The sequence below is a fragment of the Simochromis diagramma genome, unplaced genomic scaffold (assembly GCF_900408965.1).
Source record: "Simochromis diagramma unplaced genomic scaffold, fSimDia1.1 OVJJ01000430.1, whole genome shotgun sequence".
NCBI lineage: Eukaryota > Metazoa > Chordata > Actinopteri > Cichliformes > Cichlidae > Simochromis > Simochromis diagramma.
This window is the reverse complement of record NW_024387258.1, coordinates 726,956-754,673: the sequence shown is the minus strand read 5'-3', so window position 1 is coordinate 754,673 and position 27,718 is coordinate 726,956. Positions and strand designations below refer to the sequence as shown.

At 38.8% G+C, this 27,718-nt stretch overlaps 1 protein-coding gene and 1 long non-coding RNA gene across 4 annotated transcripts in view; one reads left to right on the top strand and one right to left on the bottom strand.

Annotated features, from left to right (window-relative positions):
* The window catches only part of LOC120715251 (transmembrane channel-like protein 3), a 39,459-nt gene extending 11,795 nt beyond the window's left edge, over nucleotides 1-27,664 (top strand). Inside the window, exons 7-22 of one of the 3 annotated variants that reach the window (XM_040002112.1) lie at nucleotides 179-321; nucleotides 750-897; nucleotides 1,005-1,048; nucleotides 2,484-2,631; nucleotides 3,715-3,824; nucleotides 4,282-4,360; nucleotides 8,615-8,869; nucleotides 9,452-9,580; nucleotides 15,038-15,105; nucleotides 15,428-15,556; nucleotides 18,401-18,511; nucleotides 19,922-20,047; nucleotides 20,222-20,300; nucleotides 22,047-22,089; nucleotides 24,365-24,638; nucleotides 26,276-27,664. In XM_040002112.1, coding sequence (XP_039858046.1) covers nucleotides 179-321; nucleotides 750-897; nucleotides 1,005-1,048; nucleotides 2,484-2,631; nucleotides 3,715-3,824; nucleotides 4,282-4,360; nucleotides 8,615-8,869; nucleotides 9,452-9,580; nucleotides 15,038-15,105; nucleotides 15,428-15,556; nucleotides 18,401-18,511; nucleotides 19,922-20,047; nucleotides 20,222-20,300; nucleotides 22,047-22,089; nucleotides 24,365-24,638; nucleotides 26,276-27,161 — 2,772 coding nt within the window. In that variant the 3' untranslated portion in view covers nucleotides 27,162-27,664. Of the gene's footprint in view, nucleotides 1-178; nucleotides 322-749; nucleotides 898-1,004; nucleotides 1,049-2,483; nucleotides 2,632-3,714; nucleotides 3,825-4,281; nucleotides 4,361-8,614; nucleotides 8,870-9,451; nucleotides 9,581-15,037; nucleotides 15,106-15,427; nucleotides 15,557-18,400; nucleotides 18,512-19,921; nucleotides 20,048-20,221; nucleotides 20,301-22,046; nucleotides 22,090-24,364; nucleotides 24,639-26,158 lie in introns of all 3 variants that reach the window. The other 2 variants (XM_040002111.1, XM_040002113.1) reach the window with 2 other exon arrangements.
* Nucleotides 1,672-18,144, bottom strand: LOC120715261. Its single transcript, XR_005691583.1, has 3 exons — nucleotides 18,132-18,144; nucleotides 5,198-5,200; nucleotides 1,672-1,880 (listed from the first exon to the last, which is right to left on the bottom strand). It is a non-coding gene; the product is annotated as an uncharacterized LOC120715261 (long non-coding RNA).
* Nucleotides 27,665-27,718: the final 54 nt, after the last annotated feature.

Here is a 27,718-nt window from a genome sequence, read left to right as displayed (position 1 = left end):
TAGGACTGAGCAAGTAAAGACATAATTCTTTCATCCCTATATAAACATTTCATATAATGGATACTAATGATCGTGCTCCAACTGATTTCCTTTACTGTTTTCATTTTCACCATTTTTATCTCTTTGTGTGCATTTCCATGTGTGTTTGTGAAAATGTGTTGTCTTTGATTCTTCACAGGGCTACCTCCAGTACTCTGTGTTATTCTATGGTTACTATGGCAGGGTGAGGAAAATCGGCAGTGCAGGGTACCGATTACCCCTTGCCTACTTCCTGGTTGGAATGGCTGTCTTTGCCTACAGTTTCATCATTCTGTTGCGAAAGTAATCATTATGCTCTTTAAAACTTATACTGATGCTATAATTATCTGATGGGTTAGCAATGTGATGTCTTGGAATGATTTCAAGTTTGTTAAAACTTGGGGAAAAACTGGGAAAAAAGAGTTAAAAGTTAATCTAATCTTTACTTATCCCTACTGAATCTATAACATTTCACAATAACATGGTCAGAGTAATGTTTAGCATAATTTCCAATCTTTGCAACATTTAATAATCAGCAACTTAATATAAAATAAAAAGGTCAGGACCCAATGTTTCCCAGCATAACATCGCACAAGGCATCACATTGTTCTCTTCTCCCTGTTGCTGTTAATGCTTCACTGATGGTGAAGGACTGTTATTATTAAAATAAAAAACAAGATGTGCAAAATATATCGTCTGATAATATGCCCCGAAAAATAATATTTCTGCAGAATGGCAAAGAATTCACGCCTGAGCCTGGCTAGTGCTTCTGATGAAAGCTTCACTTTCTGCTGGAGAGTGTTCTGTGCCTGGGATTACCTGATAGGAAACCCAGAGGCTGCAGAGAGCAAAGGAGCTGCCATTGTTAACAACATCAGGGTCAGAGAAGAATGTAACTTGAACTGTGCAATTAATATTTTTTTTTAATAACAAGATATTTAAATTATGACCTAAGCACAAGTGACTATCAATATTTTTCTGCACAGGAAGCCATTGTCGAGGAGCAAGAAAAGAAGAAGGATACCAGTCTGTAAGTGCTTGTTTGTGAGCATTGTTTTGTATGTTTTCTGTTTGTCCAGCTTCCTCCAGCTCAGTCTATTGAAGCTATAGGTGAGTGACTGTTTATTTACTACCCCAAAAAGTTGCTTCTGTTCATCTGGACGTAGCGTTCAATGCAGAAGCGTTTCGTCACTCAGCCAAATGACTTCTTCAGTCTCAGCTGACTGCAGGTTTCCCCAACCTTATAAACAGTACATTTAGTGCATAATGACTGAAACCAGCCCACAGAATGAACAATAGGCTATGAGGTCAGTTTCATGATCATTAATATGCAAATATTCATGACCATTGATCAAAAACCATTGATTTGGTGAATGGCTGCAATCACAGCATTGTAAGATGGGCAGGTACCTCAGGCGAGGCTCAAGGCATGCTGAAAGATGCCTTTTGCTGCTACACTAAGGAATGTTTACTGTTCCTCCACTACCTCAACTCATCATCATAAAACCTTATTATTATGTTATGTTGTGTTTTTTTTTGTCACACTGTCACTTTGTTGCTCTTGTTTGCACATTTGCACGTGCACTTTGTTGTCTGCTGTTTGTTAACAAAAAAAAAAGTCTTCCTTAGATAGTTAGATAGTTAGTTTTTGTTATTTATGTTGTAATTTATGTTAGGTCAGTCTGTCTTGTCTCTGCTAGCCAGCTAACTAGGCCTCTTAGTTAGCTAGTTTAGTGTTTTCTGTTAATTTATGTTGTAAATTTATGTTGCATGTAGCACCTTGGTCCTGGAGGAACGTTGTTTTGCTTCACTGTGTACTAACTGTATATGGTTGAAGTGACAATAAAGCCAACTCGACTTGACTTGACTTGACTTGACTTGAAGAGATTATGTTTCTTAGATTATCTCAGAAGATAACGATGAGGTGGCTGGGGAAGGGGAGGTAAATTCTGCTTAGACTGCTGTGCTTGGATAAATGGCAGGAGATGGATGGAAACAGATCTTTAAGTAGCCACAATTCCTTGAAAAACAAGTGCATCTCCTGAAACTGAAAATGGCAGTGACATGTAAATCATTGGTGACACTGAGCTACAATACTTTACTTTAGGCAGAAGTCTAAGTTGATTAAACCCAAAGATTTTCTAATGTTTAAAATCTATACATGTCCAAATCCTTGACATTTTATATTCTAGGTTCTGTGTTGGTACAGGGAGGCTAAAATCCTACAGACAGACTCATGGCTGAAGGTGGTCCTTTTGAAAGTGTAAATAATGTAAATGTAATGTATGTATGTAAATAATGAAAGAGTCAGCAATAACAAAAAGAGGCTGCAGTGACATCTTATCTGAAGTGTATGTTGTTCAGAACATCCAACATACACTTCAGATGTCTACTAAGAATAGTGCATCACAATTACATCCACTTTTCTAACTGATCATTGCCAATGACACTGTGTTTTCCCTCAGTGCAGTTCTGATCAGTCTACGGATCTTGGCCAACATCCTGGTGCTCCTCTCTTTAGCAGGGAGCATATACATCATTTACTTTGTGGTGGATCGTTCTCAGAAACTGGAGCGGGAGAAGCCGGAGCTGACGCTATGGGAGAAGAATGAGGTACAGGAACAGACTGGACGTCACCATCCTTATCATCAGTTATTTTAATTGGATAATCCAATATACAATACAGTTCTAAGGAACCACTGAAAGTGGAGACTTGACATGGATCCAGTGGAAGGCAACTACTAAATGTATATATCCATCTGCCAGTTTTAGAGAGCTTTAGTCACCTTACAGCAACCAGCTCACTCTCACAACAAAATGTGTAAGCTATGCTGATCAACTGTGCAACACACGTACATGTGTACTCTGTGTGCATACACACGTACAGAATTTCTTTTTCTCAACAGAAGCTGTAAAACTGCTACATGCCTACATCTTTTGACCTGTTTTTTGTAACACACATTGTTGCCCAAAGGATTTACTCACTCATCCAAATTATTGAATTCAGGTGTTCCAATCACTTTCATGGTCACAGTTGTAGAGGCACGCAGACTGCTTCTACAAACATTTGTGAAATAATCGTTCTTTCTCAGGAGCTCAGTGAGAGGGCATTGCGGTACCGTGCAACCATCAAATACTCCGCAGTCAACCGCTAGTGGCATTATGCCACACTGGAAGTGACTGAGAAAGGCAGCAACTCAGCCACGATGAGGCTGAGGCCACGGAAAATTGCAAAGCGGGGTCAGCGGATACTGTGGGATGTAGTGCCCAGAGGTCACCAACTTGCTGCAGAGTCAATCTGTACAGACCTCCAACATTCCTGTGGCCATCAGAGCTCAAGAACATTGCATAGAGCTTCATAGGTTTTCATGGGCAAGCAGCTGTATCCAAGCATTACGTCACCTAAGTGTCTGATGTAGTGGTGAAAAGTACACTGCCACTGCCACTTGGGTGCTTATAGCCGAACTTCTTGCCACACATGCATAACTGAAAACTGCACCTAATGAGCATGTTCAGTTATTATAAACGTTCAATGAATGAATTAATCAATGAATCAATTAATTAGGACCCTCGGAAATCACTGAAATTGTTAGAAACAATGAGACATATTTGTTACATGTATTTCAGTTAAAATAACAAACTTTTCTCCAACTACCAACTCCCCATCAGTTACTTATGTATCCATCTTCTTTCCAGGTGAGTGTAGTGGTTTCTCTCATCACCATGATTGCTCCATCTGCTTTTGAACTGGTGGCTCAGCTGGAGATGTACCACCCACGAACCTCACTGCGATTCCAGTTGGCCAGGTACCATTGTCTAACCTGCAGCCTATAATGACACAATAATGGCATACTATACTATTCAGAAAATGAATGGAACCCTTACACTTTTATGCCAAAAATCTAAGTTAAAATTTTCCCTTAACTTTGGTTAGTTATATGACAATAGTGATATGAGTTGCAACTTACTCAGGCCCTGCACGTTTTTAAAGTCTTTAATTTAAAAGTAGTACAAAAACTGGTTTTATGGTTTTTTAAAGTTTGTGGTGATTTTATGGGTAACTGATATTAATAATATAGTTTCTACTAACCAAAGTTAGTTTGGTTTGTGGGTTAGGTTGTTTTGTTCTCAACAAATTATACAGTGTTTGTCAGTAACAATTTTTACTTTGACTATTTCATTCATCAAGCTCTGATGAGAGCCCTCATTGGAGCAGTATTTATATAATAACTGAAAGGTCTTACAGTGCTCATCAATTTACAGGGTCCTTGTCTTATACCTTGGGAATCTCTACAGTCTCATCATTGCTCTCCTTGATAAAGTCGACAGTATGAGCTCTGCTGTGAGTATGTTAACTAGCCCCAGTTAAGAATTAGTTATCTTGAACACTATTTAGAAAATAATATAAGATTAATAATTTAATTGGCTGGTCATTCATTTTGCCACAGTTACTAGAAAATAGCACAAACAAGTTACCAAATATTTAACCATGGAAGTCATGTTTTGAAAATGCAGTATTTAGTGGACCTTCTGATGAAATTAAAAAAGTAAATGGTAAATGGTAAATGGCCTGTATTTATATAGCGCTTTACTAGTCCCTAAGGACCCCAAAGCGCTTTACACATTCAGTCATCCACCCATTCACACACACATTCACACACTGGTGATGGCAGCTACATTGTAGCCACAGCCACCCTGGGGCGTACTGACAGAGGCGAATATTGATGAATATTAATATGAGTTTAAATCTGTATTGTGACTCAGGCATTTTATTTATTTTTTGTTGCGATTTATTATTTAAAAATATAGTGTGGAATTGATTGTTAAGGGGAGAAATATCACTGATGTAAAAGTCCCTAACTCACAACATCTCATCAAATACAATACATATGGCTTTAAACAGTTAAACTGAGATACATATCATTCAAGTGAAAATTCAGTATATAGGTTATTTTAATGTTGACATGAGCAACACATTGGACAGAAAACAACTGGTAAACTTGTTATGCTAACAACTAGCACTATTCCAGTGGTATTACTTTGCTACATTTTAGAGCCAAAGTTGAGACTTTAAGAAGGTAAACACAGTTCATTCTATCTTCAGTGTCTTTAAAATGTGTCCAGGTATTCTGTTTACTTTTTATGCACATAAACTAACTAGTTTGGAATTATTTTCTACTATCTTTATATTAATGCTAATTGTGTAGGCTAAATAAGCTAATATGCTAAAATGCTCAGTCCTACATTTTAGACGTCTAAATTCAGGGGTTGCATCCTTCAAAGGCCACATTTGAAGGCTGATTATGTCACAGCAATGCGAAAAAGACTGTTTTCGCGGGATCTGAAGGATCCATGAGGCGGAACCTTGGTGGCCCACTCTATCCCAAGATTCGTTGCGCATTGGTGGTTCTAGAATATTTTTTGAAAAGGATGGTCCAAGGAATGCAGTCAAGGAATAAACTCAAATGTAATTAATTGTTTTTATCTCACTCAAATATCCTGTAGCAAAAATATTAACAAGAGTCTAAAATGTCAAAATTCTACAAAGTTTCAGATGTGTAACGAGTTAGTGATGCTTTTAAAGCTTTTACATTAAAATATAAGCAGTCAATAAACCAACTTACATGTTTCAGAGTTTGTGTAGATGCTATGGAAAATTGATACTAAATATATCCAGATTTCCCTTCAGTTGTGTATAACTTTTAAAATCCTCTGCACATACAATTCAGTTCTGATACCAAAGCTGGGTCTGTTTAGTGGTGTGAAGTTTAATATGCTTCAATGTTTTAGGGAGAAAAAAGCCAACAGTGACCAACAGTGTGATTACATATTTAAATGTTATTTTGAGGTACTTTATTTCAAATTATGTTTTGTTTTTTGTTACGTTTTTTACAGTAAAGGAGACATTCATTATAATGTAAATAATTTAAGTAAACCGTAAATAATTTTACAAACTGCCTAAGTAATTCTGTGTGTAATGGATGGTCCACTAGTCATCTGTTCTTTTATATTAAATATAAAAATGATAGTGATAAGAACTTTTCTCCTGATTATTTGAGATTATACATTCATACAATCAAACTTTGCAGGCTTATCTGAGCATATAATAACGAAGTGAAGGTGAGTTGTTTTCATGTTAAGAACATGAAACAATTTCTTAACACTTAAAAAAATGTTTAAAAGCTTTAACAATACAGTACAATACAAAATTATCCTTGCACTCTGACGCACTAGGGAATTCACTTTTCCCCTGCTTTTCAGTTTGGCAATTGTCTTTTAATAGAGGGGAAGTGTTCAAAAACGTATTCAGTTAAGAAAATTGATGATGTACAGTAAAGCTCTGATTATGATTTGGATACCTAAAAGGTGTTAAGACTGTGCAGTGTTGAAATTATATATTTTATTTTTTGGCTTTGCAAACAAGCCATTACATCACCCACTTGTCACTTCATTAGGTACACCTCAGTACTACCAGTCTGGACCCCTTTTTGTCCGACAAAACTGACTTTTGTAGCATACATTCAACAAGGTGATAGAAACATTCCTCAGATTCTTTCATCACACTTGGAGTCCTTTTTGACCAGGATATGACCTTCAGCGCACATATTAAACAAATATGTAGGACTGCTTTCTTCCATTTGCACAATATCTCTAAAATTAGAAGTGTATGGGCAGAAATCTGTGCCATCAGAAACTGAATTTGAATAAGTTAAATTTGAATTTGAATTGTTCGATTTGAATCTGAATTGTAACTTGAATAAATGCTTTTAAATACTGAATTTGAATTAGCCTAATTTGAAATTCAGTTTATTGGTTTGAAAATGATCATCACTAAATTGAAATTGAATTTTATATTTTGAAATTGAATTCATTTGCTTTGAAACTGTATTTTATCCTTTAAAAATTTAGTTCTTGAATAATTTCAGATTCACTTCTCACCATTCAGTTTCAGTTCTACAATTCAGTTTTTTGGGACTTACATCTGGTTCCGGTTCGAGAGTAATGAGCGCAGATTAATGGACCGTGTTACTGACGGGAATCTACAGCATCTTGAGCTGAATTCAGACTTCAGACTATGTGTAAGACATAAATAAAGCTAAAATACAAAGGTTTGGACACCGTTTTGCATGTTTCCCTACTGTAGGGGTCTCTGCAAGCATACAGAGCTCTGAGAGGGTCCAAGATGACAACTTTGGAATTCTACTAGAAACAGTCGATCATATTTGTTTGTCAAAGCTGAATCCAGGGCAAACTACGCTAAATTAGCATTTTTAGTTAACAGCTACAATAAGCATCAAAGTTACTGTACTGCTATCATTTGTTAACATGACGCTTGTTCTTATACATGTAATACATTTATTACCAACCTGAGAGTTTATCCGCTGGTCATTCGACATGACGAATGACTTCTGAAGTCTTAATTCAGCTCAAGACGCTGTAGATTCCCGTCAGTAACACTTTCGGTCCGCTAGTAAAACGTAGTTCTATTAATCTGCGCTTGAACCGGAACTGGATGTAAGTTCCAAAAAACTGAATTGTAGAACTGAAACTGAATGGTGAGAAGTGAATCTGAAATTATTCGAGAACTAAATTTTTAAAGGATAAAATACAGTTTCAAAGCAAATGAATTCAATTTCAAAATATAAAATTCAATTTCAATTTAGTGATGATCATTTTCAAACCAATAAATTGAATTTCAAATTAGGCTAATTCAAATTCAGTATTTAAAAGCATTTATTCAAGTTACAATTCAGATTCGATCCGAGCAATTCAAATTCAAATTTAACTTATTCAACTTCAGTTTCTGATGGCACAGATTTCTGCCCATAGAGATGCCTTGTCTCAAAGTGAAGCTGAAAAACCTGTTCATGCATTTATCACTTCTAGGCTGGACTATTGTAATTTGTTATGTCAGGATGTCCTAAAAACTCCCTGAAAATCAGTTTGTGCATTCTTTTTCACAAATACGCTGTGATAAAGAGAATACAGATGAGCTAAGAAAAAAGAGTTTACCCTTCATTTTACCTGAAACAGTCAGTCATAGATCCATAAAGTAAATTTAAATCATTAAGTGTTTCATGAATTTGAACTGGACTGCAGTATTTGAGTTAAATACCTCGCTGGATCATTTTTCAAAATGTGCATAAATATATATATTATAATAAAACAAACCTGTAGGATCTAATATAATTGCTACTTTTGTGCTGCTGTACAAATTTGTTTTTTGGCTAAAGTTAACACTCTGGTCTAAAGGGACTCTTGTCTTTATATTCCCACGGTGTTCTCTCAGCCTCAGATACATCACACACCGATTTAAATATCTTAGTTTTTTCAAGTAACAGTAAAGCAATTTGGATAAAATAAAGATTTGTTACTGTTTCTTTCAAACAATGTTGTCCAACATATATCTAGTTGCTACTGTCACAGTTGGACTAGACCGTTAACAGCCACTCACTTGAGCCACTCGAGAAGAAGCTCCTTCTCGGTCATCATGGAGCTTCTAAGGATGCAGCCCTTGAATTAAGAAATACCTTTGAAGTCACTCATATAATTAAAGCATAGCACACAGCTGTATGGATTGTGATCTGTCTTCAAGGTCCAAGTGAGTAACAGTAACTGGAATGAGTCCAGCTCCTTTCTGGCCACAATATCTCATCCTGAGGGAAACAGCCTCTCCACCCTAATGTCAGATATCTCCCTGTCTAAGAATCACAACAGCACCACAGCAACCATCGCCACAGTGCTGGCTGTAACCAGCAGGAGCAGCTCAGGGGATGTCTACAACCAGACAGCTGTGTTTGAAAAGAACACCCGACAACAGGATCAGTGCTGGGAGACCTATGTTGGACAGGTTTTGCTTTCTGATTGGATAACGGTGTATATTTGTGGAAATTATAAAAATATATATAAACATTATGACCACCTGCCTGTTGCCAAAACATCAAATGATAGTGATGCATTGTGTATTCTAACACCTTTCTATCAGAACCACTTTTTCAGAATTGTTTGAGCTACAGTAGCTCATCTGTTAGATCGGAACACGTAGGCAAGCTCTCCTCGCTATGTGCATCAATGAGCCACACGAGCCCATGACCCTGTCGCTGGTTCCCAACTGTGAAAGTGGGAACACCCCAAAAGCTTTGGAGCTCCTCTGAACCAGTCCTCCAGGTTGCTCAAATCCTTACGCTTGCCAAACTTTGAGGGCAAAATATTAACTTGCTCACTAATGTATTCCACCCAGTAGCAGGAGAGATAATCAGTATTATTCACTTAACCTGTCAGTGGTCATAATGTTATGCCTGGTATATATATATATATATATATATATGTGTGTGTGTGTGTGTGTGTGTGTGTGTGTGTGTGTGTAAAATAAAATAGTTGTATATAGTATTTGTAAATTTCCCTGATGAATATGTGTATATTGTGTCTTTAGGAGATGTTGAAGCTGTCCATCATTGACATGATCTTCACAGTGGCGAGCATCCTGCTCATCGACTTCATCAGAGGTCTAGTGGTTCGCTACCTCAGTGACTGCTGCTGCTGGGATTTAGAGAGCAAATTTGTAAGTTGGTTGCAAACTTTTGCTTTTACAAAATTTAGCAAGTAAATGCTAAACATGAGAATTAAGGTATTTATTCTTATTCTATTGAATGGAATTCTGTATACATACACAATACACAGGTCATAATGTTTCAGACTTGAAAAAGGAAATAGACCCAGAGAATGATTTCTTCTCCAATACTGAAGACATCAGCTGCTGCTGCCACAGTGATGAACAGTTTAATCACACCATTAAATGATAATGATAAATGATCAATAACGTTAAAGAATATTTTATATCAGTTCACAAAAGCTTTCAAAATTATTGCTGTATCTGAAATATGGATTAATGCAGAAACAGGGATGGACTTTCAACTGGACTTTTCAACCCAGGAAAGGGGGGAGAGGGGCTGTGTACGGGATAAAAAATAGATTACAAGGTGATGGGAGCTATGATAACTGTGTTTGATAACTTATTAGTCAATGTATAACAATTGAAATTTGCAAGGAATATAAAAAATGTTCTAATATTTGCTGTATATATAAAGCACCAGGCTCTAGCGTTCAGCTCAAAAGCAAATCAAATTATATCAAATCAGATATATTTATCTGTGGTGACTTTAACATTGTCCTGTGGAATTAAAAAAAAACCCATAAAAAACTAATGAATTAACACAACAGTTGGGCTATCCTAAAATCACTAGGCCAAACAGAATTACACTTTATTGTGCCACCCTAATTGATAATAGTTTCAATAATTTTTTTTCCAGTTTTTGCAGTTTGACAGTAATCACAAGAGACCACAACTAGGGAAAAACCAGACTCTAGACTTTGTGGGACAGATAAACATAAATTTCTCATTAATTGCATCAGTCGAGCAGATTATAATTCAATTCAATTTTATTTATATACCACCAAATCACAACAAAAGTTGCCTCAAGGCGCTTCATAGATACAGAGAAAAACCCAACAATCATATGACCCCCTATGAGCAAGCACTTTGGCGACAGTGGGAAGGAAAAACTCCCTTTTAACAGGAAGAAACCTCGAGCAGAACCAGGCTCAGGGAGGGGCGGGGCCATCTGCTGCGACCGGTTGGGGTGAGAGAAGGAAGACAGGATAAAGACATGCTGTGGAAGAGAGACAGAGGTTAATAACAGATATGATTCAGTGCAGAGAGGTCTGTTAACACATAGTGAGTGAGAAAGGTGACTGGAAAGGAAAAACTCAATGCATCATGGGAATCCCCGGCAGCCTACGTCTATTGCAGCATAACTAAGGGAGGATTCAGGGTCACCTGGTCCAGCCCTAACTATATGCTTTAGCAAAAAGGAAAGTTTGAAGCCTAATCTTGAAAGTAGAGATAGTGTCTGTCTCCTGAATCCAAACTGGAAGCTGGTTCCACAGAAGAGGGGCCTGAAAACTGAAGGCTCTGCCTCCCATTCTACTTTTAAATACTCTAGGAACAACAAGTAGGCCTGCAGAGCGAGAGCGAAGTGCTCTAATAGGGTGATATGGTACTACAAGGTCATTAAGATAAGATGGGGCCTGATTATTTAAGACCTTGTATGTGAGGAGCAGGATTTTGAATTCTGGATTTAACAGGAAGCCAATGAAGGGAAGTCAAAACAGGAGAAATCTGCTCTCTCTTTCTAGTCCCTGTCAGGACTCTTGCTGCAGCATTTGGATTAACTGAAGGCTTTTCAGTGAGTTTTTATGACTTCCTGATAATAATGAATTACAGTAGTCCAGCCTGGAAGTAATAAATGCATGAACTAGTTTTTCAGCGTCACTCTGAGACAGGATATTTCTAACTTTAGAGATGTTGCGCAAATGGCAGAAAGCAGTCTTACGTATTTGTTTAATATGTGCGTTGAAGGACATGTCCTGGTCAAAAATGACTCCAAGGTTCCTCACAGAGTTACTGGAGGCCAAGGTAATGCCATCTAGAGTAAGAATCTGCTTAGATACCATATTTCTAAGATTTTCAGGGCCGAGTACAATAACCTCAGTTTTATCTGAATTAAGAAGCAGAAAGTTAGCGGCCATCCAGGTCTTTATGTCTTTAAGACATTCCTGCAGTTTAACTCATTGGTGTGTGTTATCTGGCTTCATGGACAGATAGAGCTGGGTGTCATCTGCATAGCAGTGAAAATGTATGCTTTGTCTTCTAATGATGCTGCCTAAGGGAAGCATGTATAATGTAAACAGAATTGGTCCTAGCACCGAACCCTGTGGAACTCCATAATTAACCTCAGTGTGTGAAGAGGACTCTCCATTTACATGCACAAACTGGAGTCTATTAGATAGATATGATACAAACCACTGCAGCACAGTACCTGTAATACCTACAGCATGTTCTAATCGCTCTAATAGGATATTATGGTCGACAGTATCGAACGCTGCACTGAGGTCTAGCAGGACAAGCACAGAGATGAGTCCACTGTCAGAGGCCATAAGAAGATCATTTGTAACCTTCACTAAAGCTGTTTCTGTGCTGTGATGAGCTCTGAAACCTGACTGAAACTCTTCAAATAAACCATTCCTCTGCAGATGATCTGTTAGCTGTTTGACAACTACTCTTTCAAGGATGTTTGATATGAAAGGAAGGTTGGAGATTGACCTATAATTAGCTAAGACTGCTGGGTCTAGAGATGCTTTTTGAGTAAAGGTTTAACTACAGCCAGCTTGAAGGCCTGTGGTACATAGCTGATTATTAGAGATAGGTTGATCATATTTAAGATCGAAGAATTAATGGCAGGACGTCTTTGAGCAGTTTTGTAGGAATGGGGTCTAAAAGACACATTGATGGTTTGGAGGAAGTAATTATTGAAGTTAACTCAGAAAGATCAATTGGAGAAAAAGAGTCTAACTTAACATCAATGGTACTAAGAGTAGCTGTAGATAATATTACATCTGTGGGATGGTTATTGGTAATTTTTTCTCTAATGATAAAAATTTTATTTGTGAAGAAGTTCATGAAGTCATTACTAGTTAACGTTAAAGGGATGGTTGGCTCAAAAGAGCTCTGACTGTTTGTCAGCCTGGCTACAGAGCTGAAGAGAAACCTGGGGTTGTTCTTATTTTCTTCAATCAGTGACGAATAGTAAGATGTTCTGGCTTTGCGGAGGGCTTTCTCATAAAGCAGCAAACTATTTCTCCAGGGTAAATGATGAGCCTCTAAACTTGTGACACGCCATTTCCTCTCCAGCTTACGAGTCGTCTGCTTTAGGGTACATGTTTGAGAATTATACCACGGATTCAGGTACTTCTGATTAGAGACCTTAGTTTTCACAGGAGCTACAGTATCCAGAGTCGTACGTAGTGAGGAGGTAAAATTATTAACAAGATAATCGACCTCTGTTGGAGCAGTGTTCAGATAGCTGCTCTGCTCTGTGTTGGTACAGGGCATTGAAGATGATAACAGTGGGTGGATTATATTCTTAAACTTAGTTACAGCGCTTTCAGAAAGACATCTACTGTGATAAAGTCTACTCTCCACTGCTGTGTAATCAATTATTGTAAATGTAAATGTTATCAGGAAATGATCAGACAGGAGAGGGTTTTCAGGAAACACTGTTAAATGTTCAGTTTCTATGCCATATGTTAAAACAAGATCTAGAGTGTGATTAAAGTGGTGGGTGGGTTCTTTTACATTTTGAGAGAAACCATTTGAGTCTAATAACCGATTAAATGCCATGTTGAGGCTGTCATTTTTAGCATCTACATGGATGTTAAAATCACCCACAATAATTATTTTATCTGAGCTCAGAACTAAATCAGATAAAAAGTCTGAGAAATCAGACAGAAACTCTGTGTAAGGCCCAGGTGGATGATAGATGATAACAAGTAAGACTGGTTTCTGAGTTTTACAGCTGGGGTGGACGAGGCTAAGCATCAGGCTTTCAAACGAATTAAAAGTCTGTCTGGGTCTTTGGTTGTTTAATAGGCTGGTGTGAAAAATTGCTGCCACACCGCCCCCTCGGCCTGTGCTTCGAGATTTCTGGTAGTTAGAATGACTCGGGGGTGTTGATTCATTTAAACTAACATAATCATCCTGCTGCAACCAGGTTTCTGTAAGGCAGAGTAAATCAATTTGTTGATCAATTATTAAGTCATGTACTAACAGAGACTTGGAGGAGAGAGACCTAATATTTAATAATCCACATTTCACTGTTTTACTCTTTGGTTCAGATGTGGATACTGTATTGTTCTTTCTTTGTGATTGTTTATGTTTAAATTGTTTGTTGCTGGTTTTTAGTTTGTTTTTTGTCTTTTTGGGAGCTGACACAGTCTCTATGGAGATGGGTTTTTGGGGGGGTATAAATGCTACAGAGTAGAAACGACATGCAGCCGGAGTATTCCTAAATCTTAAAATATTTGATGTAAGTGATTATGAAATATTAATTAATAAACTGGAACGATATTTAATCAGAGGGGTTGTACTACATTGGATGAAAAATTATTTGACCAGCAGGAAACAATTTGTGAGATGGGAGAGTAATACTCCTCATGTTTGGATGTTACCCAGAGTTCTGTCCCGGATCCAAAACTATTCACTATTTAAATAAATGACATTTGAAGGGTATGTGATATATTAAAAATACACATTTTTGCTGATAACACAAATATTTTTGTTATTGGGGGAAATCTAATGGAAATTCTGAATATGATTGCTATGATAAAATATGGTAAAAATGTTAAAAATAAAAGTGGTTTGAGAGGAAAAAACTATCATTAAATCTATCCCACGTTTTCTTAAGCCTCAATAGAGAAGCCGAGAATTCCCTGTCCCCAGTCACCTCCTCTAGCATGTATGGAGGAACAGCAAGGCATTCCCAGACCGAGTGAGAGATATGATCTCTCCAGGGTGTCCTGGGGCCTCCTCTCAGTGGGACATGCCTGGAACACTTCAGCCAGGAAGCATCCTGGTCAGATGCCTGAACCACCTGAACCAGCTCCTTTCAATGTGGAGGAGCAGTTGTTCTACTCTGAGCCCTTCCCAAATGGCCGACTTCTTCACCCTATCTCAAAGAGAGAGGCCATTCAATCTTCAGAGAAAGCTCTTTTCTGCCGCTTATATCTGCAGTATTATTCCTTTGGTCACTACCCAGTAAGGATGGGAAGCTGGTTCAGGTTCAAAAGCTGGATTTGTCATACTGTGTTGGTGCTTACAAAACCACCATGAAAGCTCAAAGGTCTATATGCATATTTTAGAGCAATATATGATTTGATCCAGATGTCGTTTTCAGGGAAGACCTTGCAAATTTTAACCTGAGACAATGCTAATGCTGTATCTTTTACAAGAGTATGTCTTCATAGCACAGGAGTCCTGGTAATGACCCGGCATCCCTGCAAACCAGACCTTTGCAGTAACTGAAAACATTTGGCATGTCATGAAAAGACAATAAAGACCCTGAGAGACTCTTGTCTGACACAGGATTGTTGCAGTGATTACTTTTGTTTTGTCTTTTTTCAGCCTGAATATGGAGAATTCAAAATAGCCGAGAATGTCTTGCATCTAATTTATAACCAAGGAATGATCTGGTAAGTCTGAAAAACATTTTACAATTCCAGAACCACAGCACCTATTTCAGAGCTAATGGCCTGACTGGTGCTGACAGGTCTCCATTACCCTGTTTAATGGACTGTAGCTCTCTGTAATCTTTCCACTACACCTCTTGATTGTATTTTCTCATCTAATTTCAGAAACGTCTCCTTGCAGCAATAAATGTAATGAAGTGAAATCATGAGCCACTGAATGTCATATCTTTTATATGAAGTGTGACCTTATTGCCTGTGTGTGTGTGTGTGTGTGTGTGTGTGTGTGTGTGTGTGTGTGACTGGTCTATCTCTTTCTTTCCTTCAGGATGGGGGCATTTTTTTCTCCCTGTCTTCCTGCCTTTAATGTGCTGAAGCTGATTGGTCTGATGTATCTGAGGAGCTGGGCTGTACTTACCTGTAATGTTCCCCATCAGCAGGTCTTTCGAGCATCCAGGTTAGATACACACACACACACGCGCACACACACACACGCGCACACGCACACACACACACACACACACACACACACACACACACACACACACACACACACACACACAGATGAAACATACCCAAATTTCCAGTATAGTTAAAAAAAAAATCATTTGATGACTTTTTATTTGGCCTAAATATTAGTGTTTTTTCTACCACCGTGTTGGCATTTTGAACACTGAATTGAAGTAAAGGTAAATTCAGGTAATCTTAGCAAGCTTGGTTAACTAACTGTATCTGCACAGGTCTAATGCTGTGACGCTGCTAAATAATGGACTAATTACATATTAAATTTTCACTCACCAAAACTGAAGCACAAACCTTTTGGACTGTCTTTTCCTTACAGCACAATTTGTTAAAACAAAATCCATTAAAAATGCTGCAAAAAGGCATAAATGTTGCAAACACTATGGAGAAATCAAGGTCAGTGAGAGGTGCAGCCCAGCACTTTTCATAACCACCATCAAAACACCAAGAATGTCTGTGTCCAGACATTCTCTTATATTACATCCTTGGCTCTTTGCAGTTTGACAAAGATTTAAAATTGCCACCAGAAGCTTGTATATTGTCAGCAAAGGGGGTATTTTTCTTAAGCCTGTTCAGTTATCAGCCTGTGCAGCAACTTACGTATACACACATATACTCAGTCAGGCTACTCTGATTTATGTTTTTTTAAAAAAAAAAAAGAAGCTGTGATTGCCTCTTTCAGTCCTTATCAGCCACTCCCAGATGTGGTGGAAAATCACACAAGACACATGTGCATATTGATAGCATCGACAGTTCATTGTGTAAAAGGAAAATACAGTGGTGTGAAAAAGTTCTTGTCCACTTCCTGATTTCCTATATTTTGTATCTGTTACATTTAAATTTTTCAGATCATCAAACAAATTTAAATATTAGACAAAGATAACACAAGTAAACACAAAATGCAGCTTCTGAATAAAGGTGTTTATTATTAAGGGGGAACAAATCCAAACATACATGACCTCGCTGTGGTAAATGGAGACATGAATTCTGCTGTCTACCAAAGCTTCCTGAAGAAGAATATCTGGCCATCTCTTTTTGACCGCCAGCTGAAGCACACTTGAGTTCTGCAGTTGGACAATGATCCGAAATACACCAGCAAGTCCACCTCTGAATGACTATAAAAATAAAGGCTTTAGAGAGGCCAGTCAAAGTCAAGACATGAGAAAATTTAGACAGTCTCACTTGCTAGTTAGATTTAAGCACCACAAACTATTTGGTGTGTTTTAAGAAATGATCCTGTCATGAGTAAACACTGCCTGAGTATTATTTGGACTTAGCAGCCACTCATGATTCACCATTCGTTCAAGATTTGTCAGAATATTTTTTTCTATGATCTTTATTGCTCAAAAAGGGAACAGTGCTTATCCTGTTACTCGTTGCACAAAGGAACAGATTCTAGCTCTGCTGATGGGTTGGGACCTTTTACAGCCCTGTCAGCTCTCCTGTAATAACGCCCACTGCTACTTAGCTGATCAGAGTAAGATCCCAGAAGTTCAAGTGACTTGATGCTATACTTTGATGAAAAATCTTCCTTAGTTTATTTATTTATTGAGCAGTGTATTTTGGCAAGTAGAATAGTCACAACACTTAATCTAGTTACTTTGTCAATTTTCAGTTAGATGTTACAGATATGTGGTCAGATACACAGAAAAAACAAAGAAAAAAATGTTCACCTTTTGAAGATGACAAACTGTTTAGAGCATATTTTGCAGATATACTCTGGGATACTTCTGCTAAGTTAGGGCTGCTCAATTAATCGAATTTTAATCACGATTACGATCTGGGCTTTCAACGATCATTAAAAATGACTGAGCCAATTATTAGCCCCTCCCTCGTGCTTTACTCTCGCGCTGCTCCGTGTGGCAAATCGAGCGCACCTCTCTGCGTTTTGAACACGCGTCACAACAATTAAGAGCAGCGGTCCCCAACCTTTTTTGCGCCACGGACCGGTTTATGCCCGACAATATTTTCACGGACCGGCCTTTAAGGTGTCGCAGATAAATACAACAAAATAAAACTAGTACCGGTACCGAAAAAAAGAAGATTTATTCATAACACACGTGAAAAGACCCAGGAAAACCGAGTAAACGATAAAAACGATAACAAAATAACGCTGAAAACCGATAAAAACCCTGAAAACTATACATTTCACACCTGAGCCTCAACTCTCGCGGCCCGGTACCAAACGACTCACGGACCGGTCCGAGGCCCGGGGGTTGGGGACCGCTGATTAAGAGGACCCGAGGGAAGCTCAGAAAGTTAAGCAGAAGTTATTTGGAGAGGAGAGTGACTGCTGTTGGTTGAAAAGAGAGGTAAAAAAAATCTTCAGTGGTGTGGAAACATTATGGGTTCAGTCAGACGTGGATCAAGTAGACATAGTGTGTAAAACTTTGCTACAGTGTCGTAGCTGCACCACAGAGCAACACTGCAAAGTTCACTAAACACAGATGTTTACATTTTTCATTTATTTTTTACATTGCAAACATTTGCACTGTTATCAGTATTTGCACACTATTTTATATTATTTTTTGACAATCTTTAAAGTCATTATCCCATACATTGTTATTGTTAAATAAATATCGTCAAATAATTGAGATCTCAATTTCAGTCAAAATAATCGTGATTATCATTTTTGCCATAATCGAGCAGCCCTATGCTAAGTTGATTCACATGAATTGTAATTTTCTACTGAACTGCTCAGGAGCATAAAGGAAAGACAGTAATGTAAAAATGAATCATATCAACACATCCATGTTCTCACGTTGCTTTGCTTTTTTAGGTCAAACAACTTCTACCTGGCTATGCTGCTTTTCATGCTGTTTTTGTGTATGCTGCCCACCATCTTTGCTATAGTGAGATACAGACCATCACAACACTGCGGACCTTTCAGGTAAGGAATTAAAATTTATCTTACATCCATCGAGACCTTCAAGGTCAACTTAAGAATTTATTGGTGAGAAACTGACAAAAGACTTTATGGAAACTATGACTCTTGGAATTTTGGTGTGTATTGTTGTTACGTCCCCACATAAAAGCTAGGCGATGAGGGTGGGGGACAGTAACAGTTGGATCCGGGTGAACCGCCAAGAACACCAGGCAGCGATGCCTCCCCCCCTCCACACTGCTCTTCTCCAGCTTATATCACCTCTGAGGGTAATTGGTGGTAAACGAGGGCAGATGAGCAGCAGGTGTGTCCTAAAGGAGAAGGCAGGGGCAGAGAGAGACAAGGGGAGGGGCAAGAAAGAAGGAGGAGGAGAGGGAGAAGACAACACCACGCCCACACACTCCCACAGCCTCACAGGATGTAACAATTGTCAACATATACAGTAGAACGCACTGTATAAAGATTTTGAATATCGCGTCACGTTTCACCTCTGACCTCTCCCAAAGGTCAATAAATTGACCTAAAGGTCAAAGTGATAATGCAGGCAAAATACAATACTATTTCCCTAAAGTAAATACTGCTCAGGGAAGCAAGCCTCTGACTGTTTCTTGTTTTTAATGAACAGATTCCCTTTTTTATTTACTGTGCTGAGAATGTAAGACAGAAGTGGATGTTTTACCACATGTACCAATGAGGGATATATTTTAGAGAAGACCCAATTTTGGTGTCTTCCATCCTCAGCCTGCACAATACATATTTATATGTGTTTTGAAACGGGACATATTTTAATTTATGAGCAGGGCATCATAGTTTGGAAAAGATCTTTCTTTGCATAGTATACAAAGTCAAATCGTGTTTCCAAAAAAGCTGGTAGGGTATTTAAATAAAATCAAAATGTAGTAATTTTCATACCATTTAAAGACTATATTTAAATACTTCAGAAAGAACATATTAAATAAGTGAAATTGAAAAATATTATTCAATTCATATGAAATGTTGATTAAACTCCATTGCCAGATACACATTAAAACAGTAGGAAACATCTCCATTTCCTTCTGTGTTGCGTCTCCTTGTTGGAACGAGTTGCTGCAGTGTGAAAGCGATGCCCATTGTTGTCCCTTTTGGAGCTATACTATTGAAATGGATGCAGAATGTTCTGGACTGTCTTGCTAAAATAAGCAAAGCCTTCCCTGAAGTTGTCAACTGGATGGCAATATATGTTGTCATGCAGCTGTATATATTTTATTCAGCATTATTTTTGCTTCCATCGATGTGGAAGTTAGCAGTGATATACTATATACCCTAACTACTGGTTTTTGAAATGTGGTGCATGAACAGCTCTTTTGTTTTTCCCCTTCTTTATGTGGTTGTGTTTCAGTGTTCAGACAAAGAAAAATGCTTAAATTTGTGTTTCAGTGGTCAAGAGAAGGTTTACGACATCATCTCTGAGACAGTGGCCACTGACTTCCCGGTGTGGTTCAGTAAAGTAATAAGTTACATCACCAGTCCTGTCGTCGTACTGCCAGCACTGCTGCTGCTGTTGTGAGGCTGCACACGACACATATTGCATATATCTGTCACGTATACATGCGCTCTCTCACTCACAATTTCTCTCTAATTCTCTCTCTCACACACATATACACATACACTCACAATATGCAAATACGCAAACATCTGTATCCTACATGACTTGTGAATTGTTCAACTGTGTTTCAGCATGCTGATATACTATCTCCAGTCTATCGCCAGATCCCTCAAATTCACCAACAACCAGCTAAGGATGCAGCTCCAGACTGTAAGTTGAATCACTTTCAGCATTTTTTCACATAAAAATAAGAGAGAGAAAGGCATTTACAGATGAGGACAAAGTTATTAGCCCCTCTATGAAATTTAAAGTTTTTGTCAAAAATTTCCCAAGTGCTATTTAACAGAGCAAATGATTTTCCAGATAGCATTTTAAACATGTAGTATCTTTCCTGGGACTGGGTCCTTCTGGACATAGACATCTGATGTTGTGCCTGGGATCTGCTGGAAGCTACTATCTGCTGGATTGTCTCTCAAGTACCTTTTGCAGACCCTAACTTGGGTCCTGTTGTCTGTAGTAGATTCTTCCTGTGGATCTACCACCACCATCCCTCTGTGCTGTCCTTTAAGCCAGCTTTTCCCAGGAACTGTGGGATTTGTTCATGTCAGCCACTTCCTCCGCCTTTCAAAGGTACATCCCATGCATAAGCTTGGTCATCTATAATGGTTCCTGGTCCTGTTCTGCATCACTGTCTGTCTTGATGGGCCTGATCTATTTGCATATGTTCTATGCTATAACCTGGATGGTGACTTTGATAGTCACTAATCCTCACTCCCTCTTTTTACTGCTCATAGAGCCTCAAGGTCCTGGACTTCATGTGGATTGGATGGACATTATGAGGAATGTTTGTATCTTCACATTAGCGGCATCCGTCTCCTCTTTTAGCTAGCTTTTTATTCAGATAACTGGTAGGGAATCTCTACTGATGGCATGGATCCTATTCTTACTGTTTAGCTGCCTTCTCAGCACCTATCTTACCTTCTGGAGGTATTTGGCTGTGCCTGACCTTTTTGCATCTTTATCATGGTTCCCACTGGCCTGTGGGATACCCAGGCACTTGTAGCTATCCTGCATATCTGCTATTCTCCTTTCTGGCTTAATAGTCTGCATCACCTTTCCTCTGTTTTCAACCAAACGTATCCAGTTCGAATAAAATCACGATGTCCTCACAGTAGATGCTGAAGTGGATCTCCTGGTGTACTTCATAATTTCTTTGTACAGGAGATGGCTGATGGTCACTCCAGACCTAGATATATATTCCTATCCAATCCTACTGATAAACTGCTTTAGAGGGTTGAGGCCTATCCAGAAGTGGGCATCACCTTGGTATGCCCACACTTGATGGTGACCTCTGTGATTGTCTTTGACTTTGTCTTCCAAAGTCCCATTAAGTCCACTGTTAGCCTTTTAAAGTGCCAAGCACCCTAGTATCCATAATTAAGTATCCTCTTAATTGCCCCTTGGGGATAAATAAAGTCTTTCTGATTCTGATTCTGATGTGTGGAGCATTCAGGCTTTTTTGGTGTCAATTCAGGCAGTAAACATATCATTGGTGAGATATTTGACTACAAGATAAACAGCCACAAGGAGCAGTACCCTCAGTTGGGAAGGGAACAAAGATATTCTGAAGGACCGTCAACCTCCCAGGTCTCTGTTAGGGGGCCTTAGCTAGAAGGATGAAGACCACACACAGGGGGAGTGGAAATGTTTATCCTTTTTAATTTTGTAAACATAAATACTGTCTGTACGCATTTGTGTTTTGTATTTACTCAGGTTGTCAGTATTACAATTTGTTTGACCTAAAACATTTAAGTCTCACACATATGCAAAAGAAGGGAGGGAGCAAATACTTTGTCATGTCACTGCGTATATATAGTGCAGCCTTAAACTGGCCATTACATAATGATAGTATAATGGTGTGCGTCTGAAGTCAGTGTTTTTTTCAAACCTTCTCAGGAGCGCACTGAAGACAAGAAGAAAGTCTTCCAGATGGCTGCAGGTATCTCTCGTCTTCTAGGTTTGCCCCCTTATTGATGACCTTTTTTTGTATGTTTGTCACCCTTAAATGTTTCAGATCATAAAACAAATAAAAATATTTAAAATAAAACACAAGTAAACACAAAATACAATTTCTAAAGGTGTTTATTTTTAAGGGGAAAAAATCCAACGTGTGAAAAAGTGATTACCCCCTAAACCTAATAACGAGTTGGGCCACCCTCAGCAGCAACACAACTGCAATCACATGTTTGCCATAACTGACAATGAGTCTTTTACAGCACTGTGGAGGAATTTTGGCCCCCTCATCTTTGCATAATCGTTGTAATTCAGACACTTTGGAGAGTTTTCGACATGAACCGTCTTTTTAAGGTCATGGCACAGCATCTCAGTCATATTCATGTCAGGACTTTAACTAGGCCTGTCCAAAGTCTTCATTTTGTTTTTTTCTAAGCCAGGGGTGTCCAACTCCAGACCTCAGGGACCCGTGTCCTGCAGGTTTAGATCTCACCCTGGGTCACCACACCTGAATCAAAGGATTAGTTCATTACCTCTGGAGAACTTAAAGGCTGTATCCCAATTCAGGGTCTGCAGCCTTAACGGTCCACAAGGGCCACGTACTCAAAGACCGCTAAGGCCGGAAGTGAGAGGCTTGTGAAATGGGACGGTCTAGCCTCCGTCGCGCTGCCCAGGTTGCCTAGCAACCATGATACTAACAGCTGGAAACGTTTCACACAGCTTTGTTTGACAGAAATGAAGGAGAAAATCTTTTGTCCATTTGTTTGTTTGTTTCTACATGAGCTTTGATTTGATAAGTGTCTGAGGCTGAGACCACAGGACTGTGAAATCATGATTATCGGGCTTCACTTCTGTACTGAACAGTCATTTAAGATTAGTTAGTAAATTACAATTAGCTAATGTTGTTCATGAGACTAAAGTCATCTCGCTTTGGTAATGTAAATATAATATGGCCAATATTAAAGTTAGAATTTCAATCATTATTAGTTATTACAGCAGTGAATGACTCTGTTTCAAATACTGAGCTTCAGTAAAGATTCAAGCTGCATTTATTTATATTATTTATATTTCCTGTCACCTTAAATCTTCACTCAAAGACAGGTTTCTTTGACACTGTATATATAACTGTGTTATATATATATGAGAGACAAATATTGTTCTTTTAATATGTTGGCATTACTAAATTTGTCTCAGTGCTGACTTTAAATATCCATAAAATCATCACATTCTCTGTAAGATTCAGCTCAGCTATTGAACAGCGTATATTTTAAAGTAAAGGCTTTAAAACCAAGTTAGTACAAACGTCACTAATGTCACATAACTTTGCCGACATGTGGCCAACAGTAATGTTTTAATGTTCTTCGTTATTAAACATTCGCACATAAATAAGTGACATAATATTCAGTACTTACTTTTGAAAGTTTACTCTTCAGCCAGCCCTCTTTTTCCGGCAAAATTATCCACACCCACCGCCGCGCTATGCATTCTGGGCCATATGTTGGGCCACGAAGTCTACACCGCCACATCCTTAAAATTCAGTGAAATGAAGGACGCATTTGAGGGCCGCATTTCGAGCAGCCTTTGAATTGGGACAGCCTTCGTCGCGTCGCTGTGATGTAATTGGCCTTAAAATGCGGCCTTTAAGGCTGCAGACCCTGAATTGGGATACAGCCAAAGACATGTTGACGAGGTAATTTAGCCATTCAAATCAGCTGCGTTGGATCAAGGACACATCTAAAACCTGCAGGACACCGACCCTTGAGGTCTGGACTTGGACATCGCTGTTCTACGCCATTCAGAGGTGGACTCGCTGCTGGACTCGCTGCTGGACTTTTCAAAACTTGTTTTGGATCATTTTCCTGCTGCAGGAGTGCAGTTCAGGTTGAGGTCACAATCAGATGGTTGGACATTGTCCTTCAGGATGTTTTGGTAGACAGCAGAAATCAGGGTTCCATTTATCACAGCAAGTATTACAAGTCCTGAGGCAGCAATAAAGGCCCAACTGACTGCTGGCCCAACCCATTATTAGGTTAAGGGCTTAACTTTTTCACACAGGGCCATACAGGTATGGATATTTTTTTGTACCCTTAATAATAAACACCTTCATTTAGAAACTGCATTTTGTGTTTACTTGTGTTATCTTTGTCTAATTTTTAAATTTGTGTGATGATTTGAAACATTTTAGTGTGACAAACATACAAAAAAGGGGGAAATCAGGAAGGGCAGACACTTTTTCACACCACTGTATCGCTCTTCTACAGCGAGACTACAGATTCCAGAGGCTGCTGCAGACAAAAAGTCAGATCATGAGGAAAGCAACATCGCCAGCCAAGAGTCCTCTAACCACACCCCATCTCCCTGTCAGAATAGCAGCACCACAAACTTTGAATCCCCTGTTCATCGTGGGAATTGCATCCGCACCATCACGACATCAGTATCTAGAGGAGACCTGAACAGAGGAGGTGTGGCCGGATCTATCAGAAGTCCAGCAGTAACCGTACTGCCCAAACATTGGCTGGAGCACATTCCTAACAGGTCTCACACACTGACATGTTGCTTTAACCAGTCAGGTTTACACAACTTTAGGGGACCTCTTAAAGGCTGAATATAGTGAAACTGTGTTATAAATTTCCTGTATCATATATTCACTGTGAAATTATACCCAGGAGCGATGCCTAATGATATGTTTTGATAAAGTCTCAGTCTAGTTTGCCAATGGAAGAACTCAGCCTGTTGAGAAAGTTTCTTTTTAATGTCCACTTTAAAATATTGGTAGCGGAAAAAACGTAAATTAAAAATGATCAAGCAATTCAAATAGTTTCTTTTATACATGTTTAAAAGATTAACTGTTATTTCTAACCTATGACATTTCAGAAGTAAACTTCTCTCATGCTGCCCATTATGTAAATCTGTAATCTGTATAGATTTCACTATAATCTAAAAAAATAGGTCTATAATTTTTCATGCAAAGACATAAAACATTAAGTCATGACTATGGCATCCTGCTAGTATGTGTCTCTGCCTCTTCCACATCCCCTAAAGTCAGCTTATTAACATGTATATAGAGATATTATTAATAATATGTATATATCAGGCCCCAAAGTATTTGGACATTGACACAATTTTTTTTATAGTTTTGCCTCTGTTCACCATAGTAGTGAATTTCAAATTATTTCAAAGCTTTTAACTGTATTTTAAATATGAGGGCCAAAGACAGGAGGCTATCACTGGGTCAATAAAACAAAATACAAATATTAGAAATAACTCCAAAAGTTTAGGGGTGGTCAAATCAACACTTTGGTACAATCAAATAAGAATGAAGGCACTCACAACACCAAGAAACTTGAAAGGCCACAGGAAGACAATGAAAGTGAACAATGACAAAATGATTTCCATGGTTTAGAAAAACAAAAGCATAACATCTCGCTAAGTCAAGAACACTCTCAAGGCAAGAGACACCGAAATTAAAGAGGGTTTACAACAAGGTGCAAGCCACTGGTTACACAAGAACAAGAGGGCCAGGACTTCTCCAGAAAACATCTAACAGAGTGAACATATTTCTGAAAAAAATATGTTTGACAGATGAACAAGATTAACTAGTACCAAAATGACGAGAAGAGAAATGTGTGGCAGAGAAAAGGAACGGCTCGTGATCCACAACATGCTAAATTATCTGTCAAACATGGTAGAGACAAAGTTTGTATTGTGGCAAAGGGAACCGAGTTATACTACGCAGATTCAACGAAATGCTGCCAAACTGATCGTCCATGGGTTCCAGGCTTTAGTCAATCATTGACTACAAACGGCTGCCAATCAAGTGCCTCTTGATTTTAATATAACAAGGATTAAACATTCAGCCCTAATTTGTAGCTAAATAATCCTTAATCAGCATTTTATCAGGGGGCAGAGATATGTAAAGACGGTATCATTTTCCCCTGTTCGACAACACTAGTGTTCTGTGGAGAGCACTGACATTTGTAATCCATGGAAAACAACGAAATGTAATCTGCTGTAACACAAAAGCTGATTGTTATTGTTGTCCTTTTTCATTATAGGCCTCCACCTTTTCTTGGTGGTCCTAGTGGTACCTGCAGATCCAAGTCCTACCATCACATGGTATACAATTCTCCACCTCACTGTTCTGACAGCATTCACTCTGACCCCTTGTGCAGGAAGACTGTACATTCTGTTCATCCAGTTGAAGCTGCTGGGATCATTACTGCACAGAGTTATAGAGGACGCCGTGGTCACACCACCCGCTATGTGATTGTCAATGAGCATGAACCCAGGAAAAAGTTGCTGCGCTCAGCCACACGGATCCCACGCCATTATTTCATGGAGGAACCCGCAGAGATCATGGAACTGTACCCACGTAATGTCAGACGCTACACACCACGCAATGCTCACAGTAAACCACGTCCTTACCAGTCCCACGCATCACAGCAACATCCAAGTGAAGAGGATGAGGAGGAAGACCAAGGGAAAGGCAGGAGAAAGATGTCACTAGGGAAAACTCATCGGGCCCGCTCACCGTCTAACCTCCAACAGCCAGCACATTTCTACATTGGTGACCGTCTAGAAACCTACATAACTATATCTAAAGAAAACCACACAGCTCAAGGAAGATATGGGGCTCAAGACGTAGATGAAGAGGAGAATGGAGTAGGAGAAATAGCCTGTGGAGATGAAGAGTCACACTCTGAGTCACAGACTAATGTGAGAGTAGTTGACCCTCTTCTTCTGCAAACCAGATGTCACATTCATTCCCCGAGAAGACAGTATCTGTCTCAAACTCGGGCCAGGCATGTTGAGCCTCATGTGAAGTCCAAGACAAAGCAAAAGCTGGAGAATGTGCAGACTGAGTCAGACTCAGCTTCCGTGGCCTCTAGCAGTGACCAGCAGAATAGCAGCAATGACCAGTATATTCAGGTTATCCACAACAAGGAGCGCTATTTGAAGTCTGGAGCCAGGCAAGGACAAATGGCCAAAAAGAAATCCAAAACCAGCTTTGATCTAAAAATCACTGAATCAAATGATCTGGTCTGCTCCAATGTTTGAAATGTTGGTTTCTGTTAAATAATATATGTAGCATTAGGCATTAACTGACACTCTGCACTGAAAGCACACAAAAATGTCAGTTCCTTTCTGTGTTTGTGTGATTCCATATCCTTTTGATGCTGTTAAATAATTGCACTAGCTATTGTGGAAGTGCAAAGAACAATAGAAGAATGTGTCTACTTGTGTAACATCAGCAATAAAAACATAAACAACTTAAATAATTACATTTGGTTGCCTTTTATTATGATAGATAGATAGATAGATAGATAGATAGATAGATAGATAGATAGATAGATAGATTGTATCCGAGCTGACTAAAAATACCCAGCTTAATTTGCTGTAATCACGGAAGAGGGTGTTCACGGGTGCGTGTGAAGCCGGAGAAATTTCTATGAGGACTGAGGGACTTCAAAATATGATAGATGTGAGCTTGCGCTCCCTAAATCAAAAGTATATCACTTTATTAAAAGCCACTGGGCTTTTTATCATGGGAATACTGGAATCACGTTTTCTAAAAGTTCACTGAAATCTATTTGTTAACGTTTAATGAATGAATG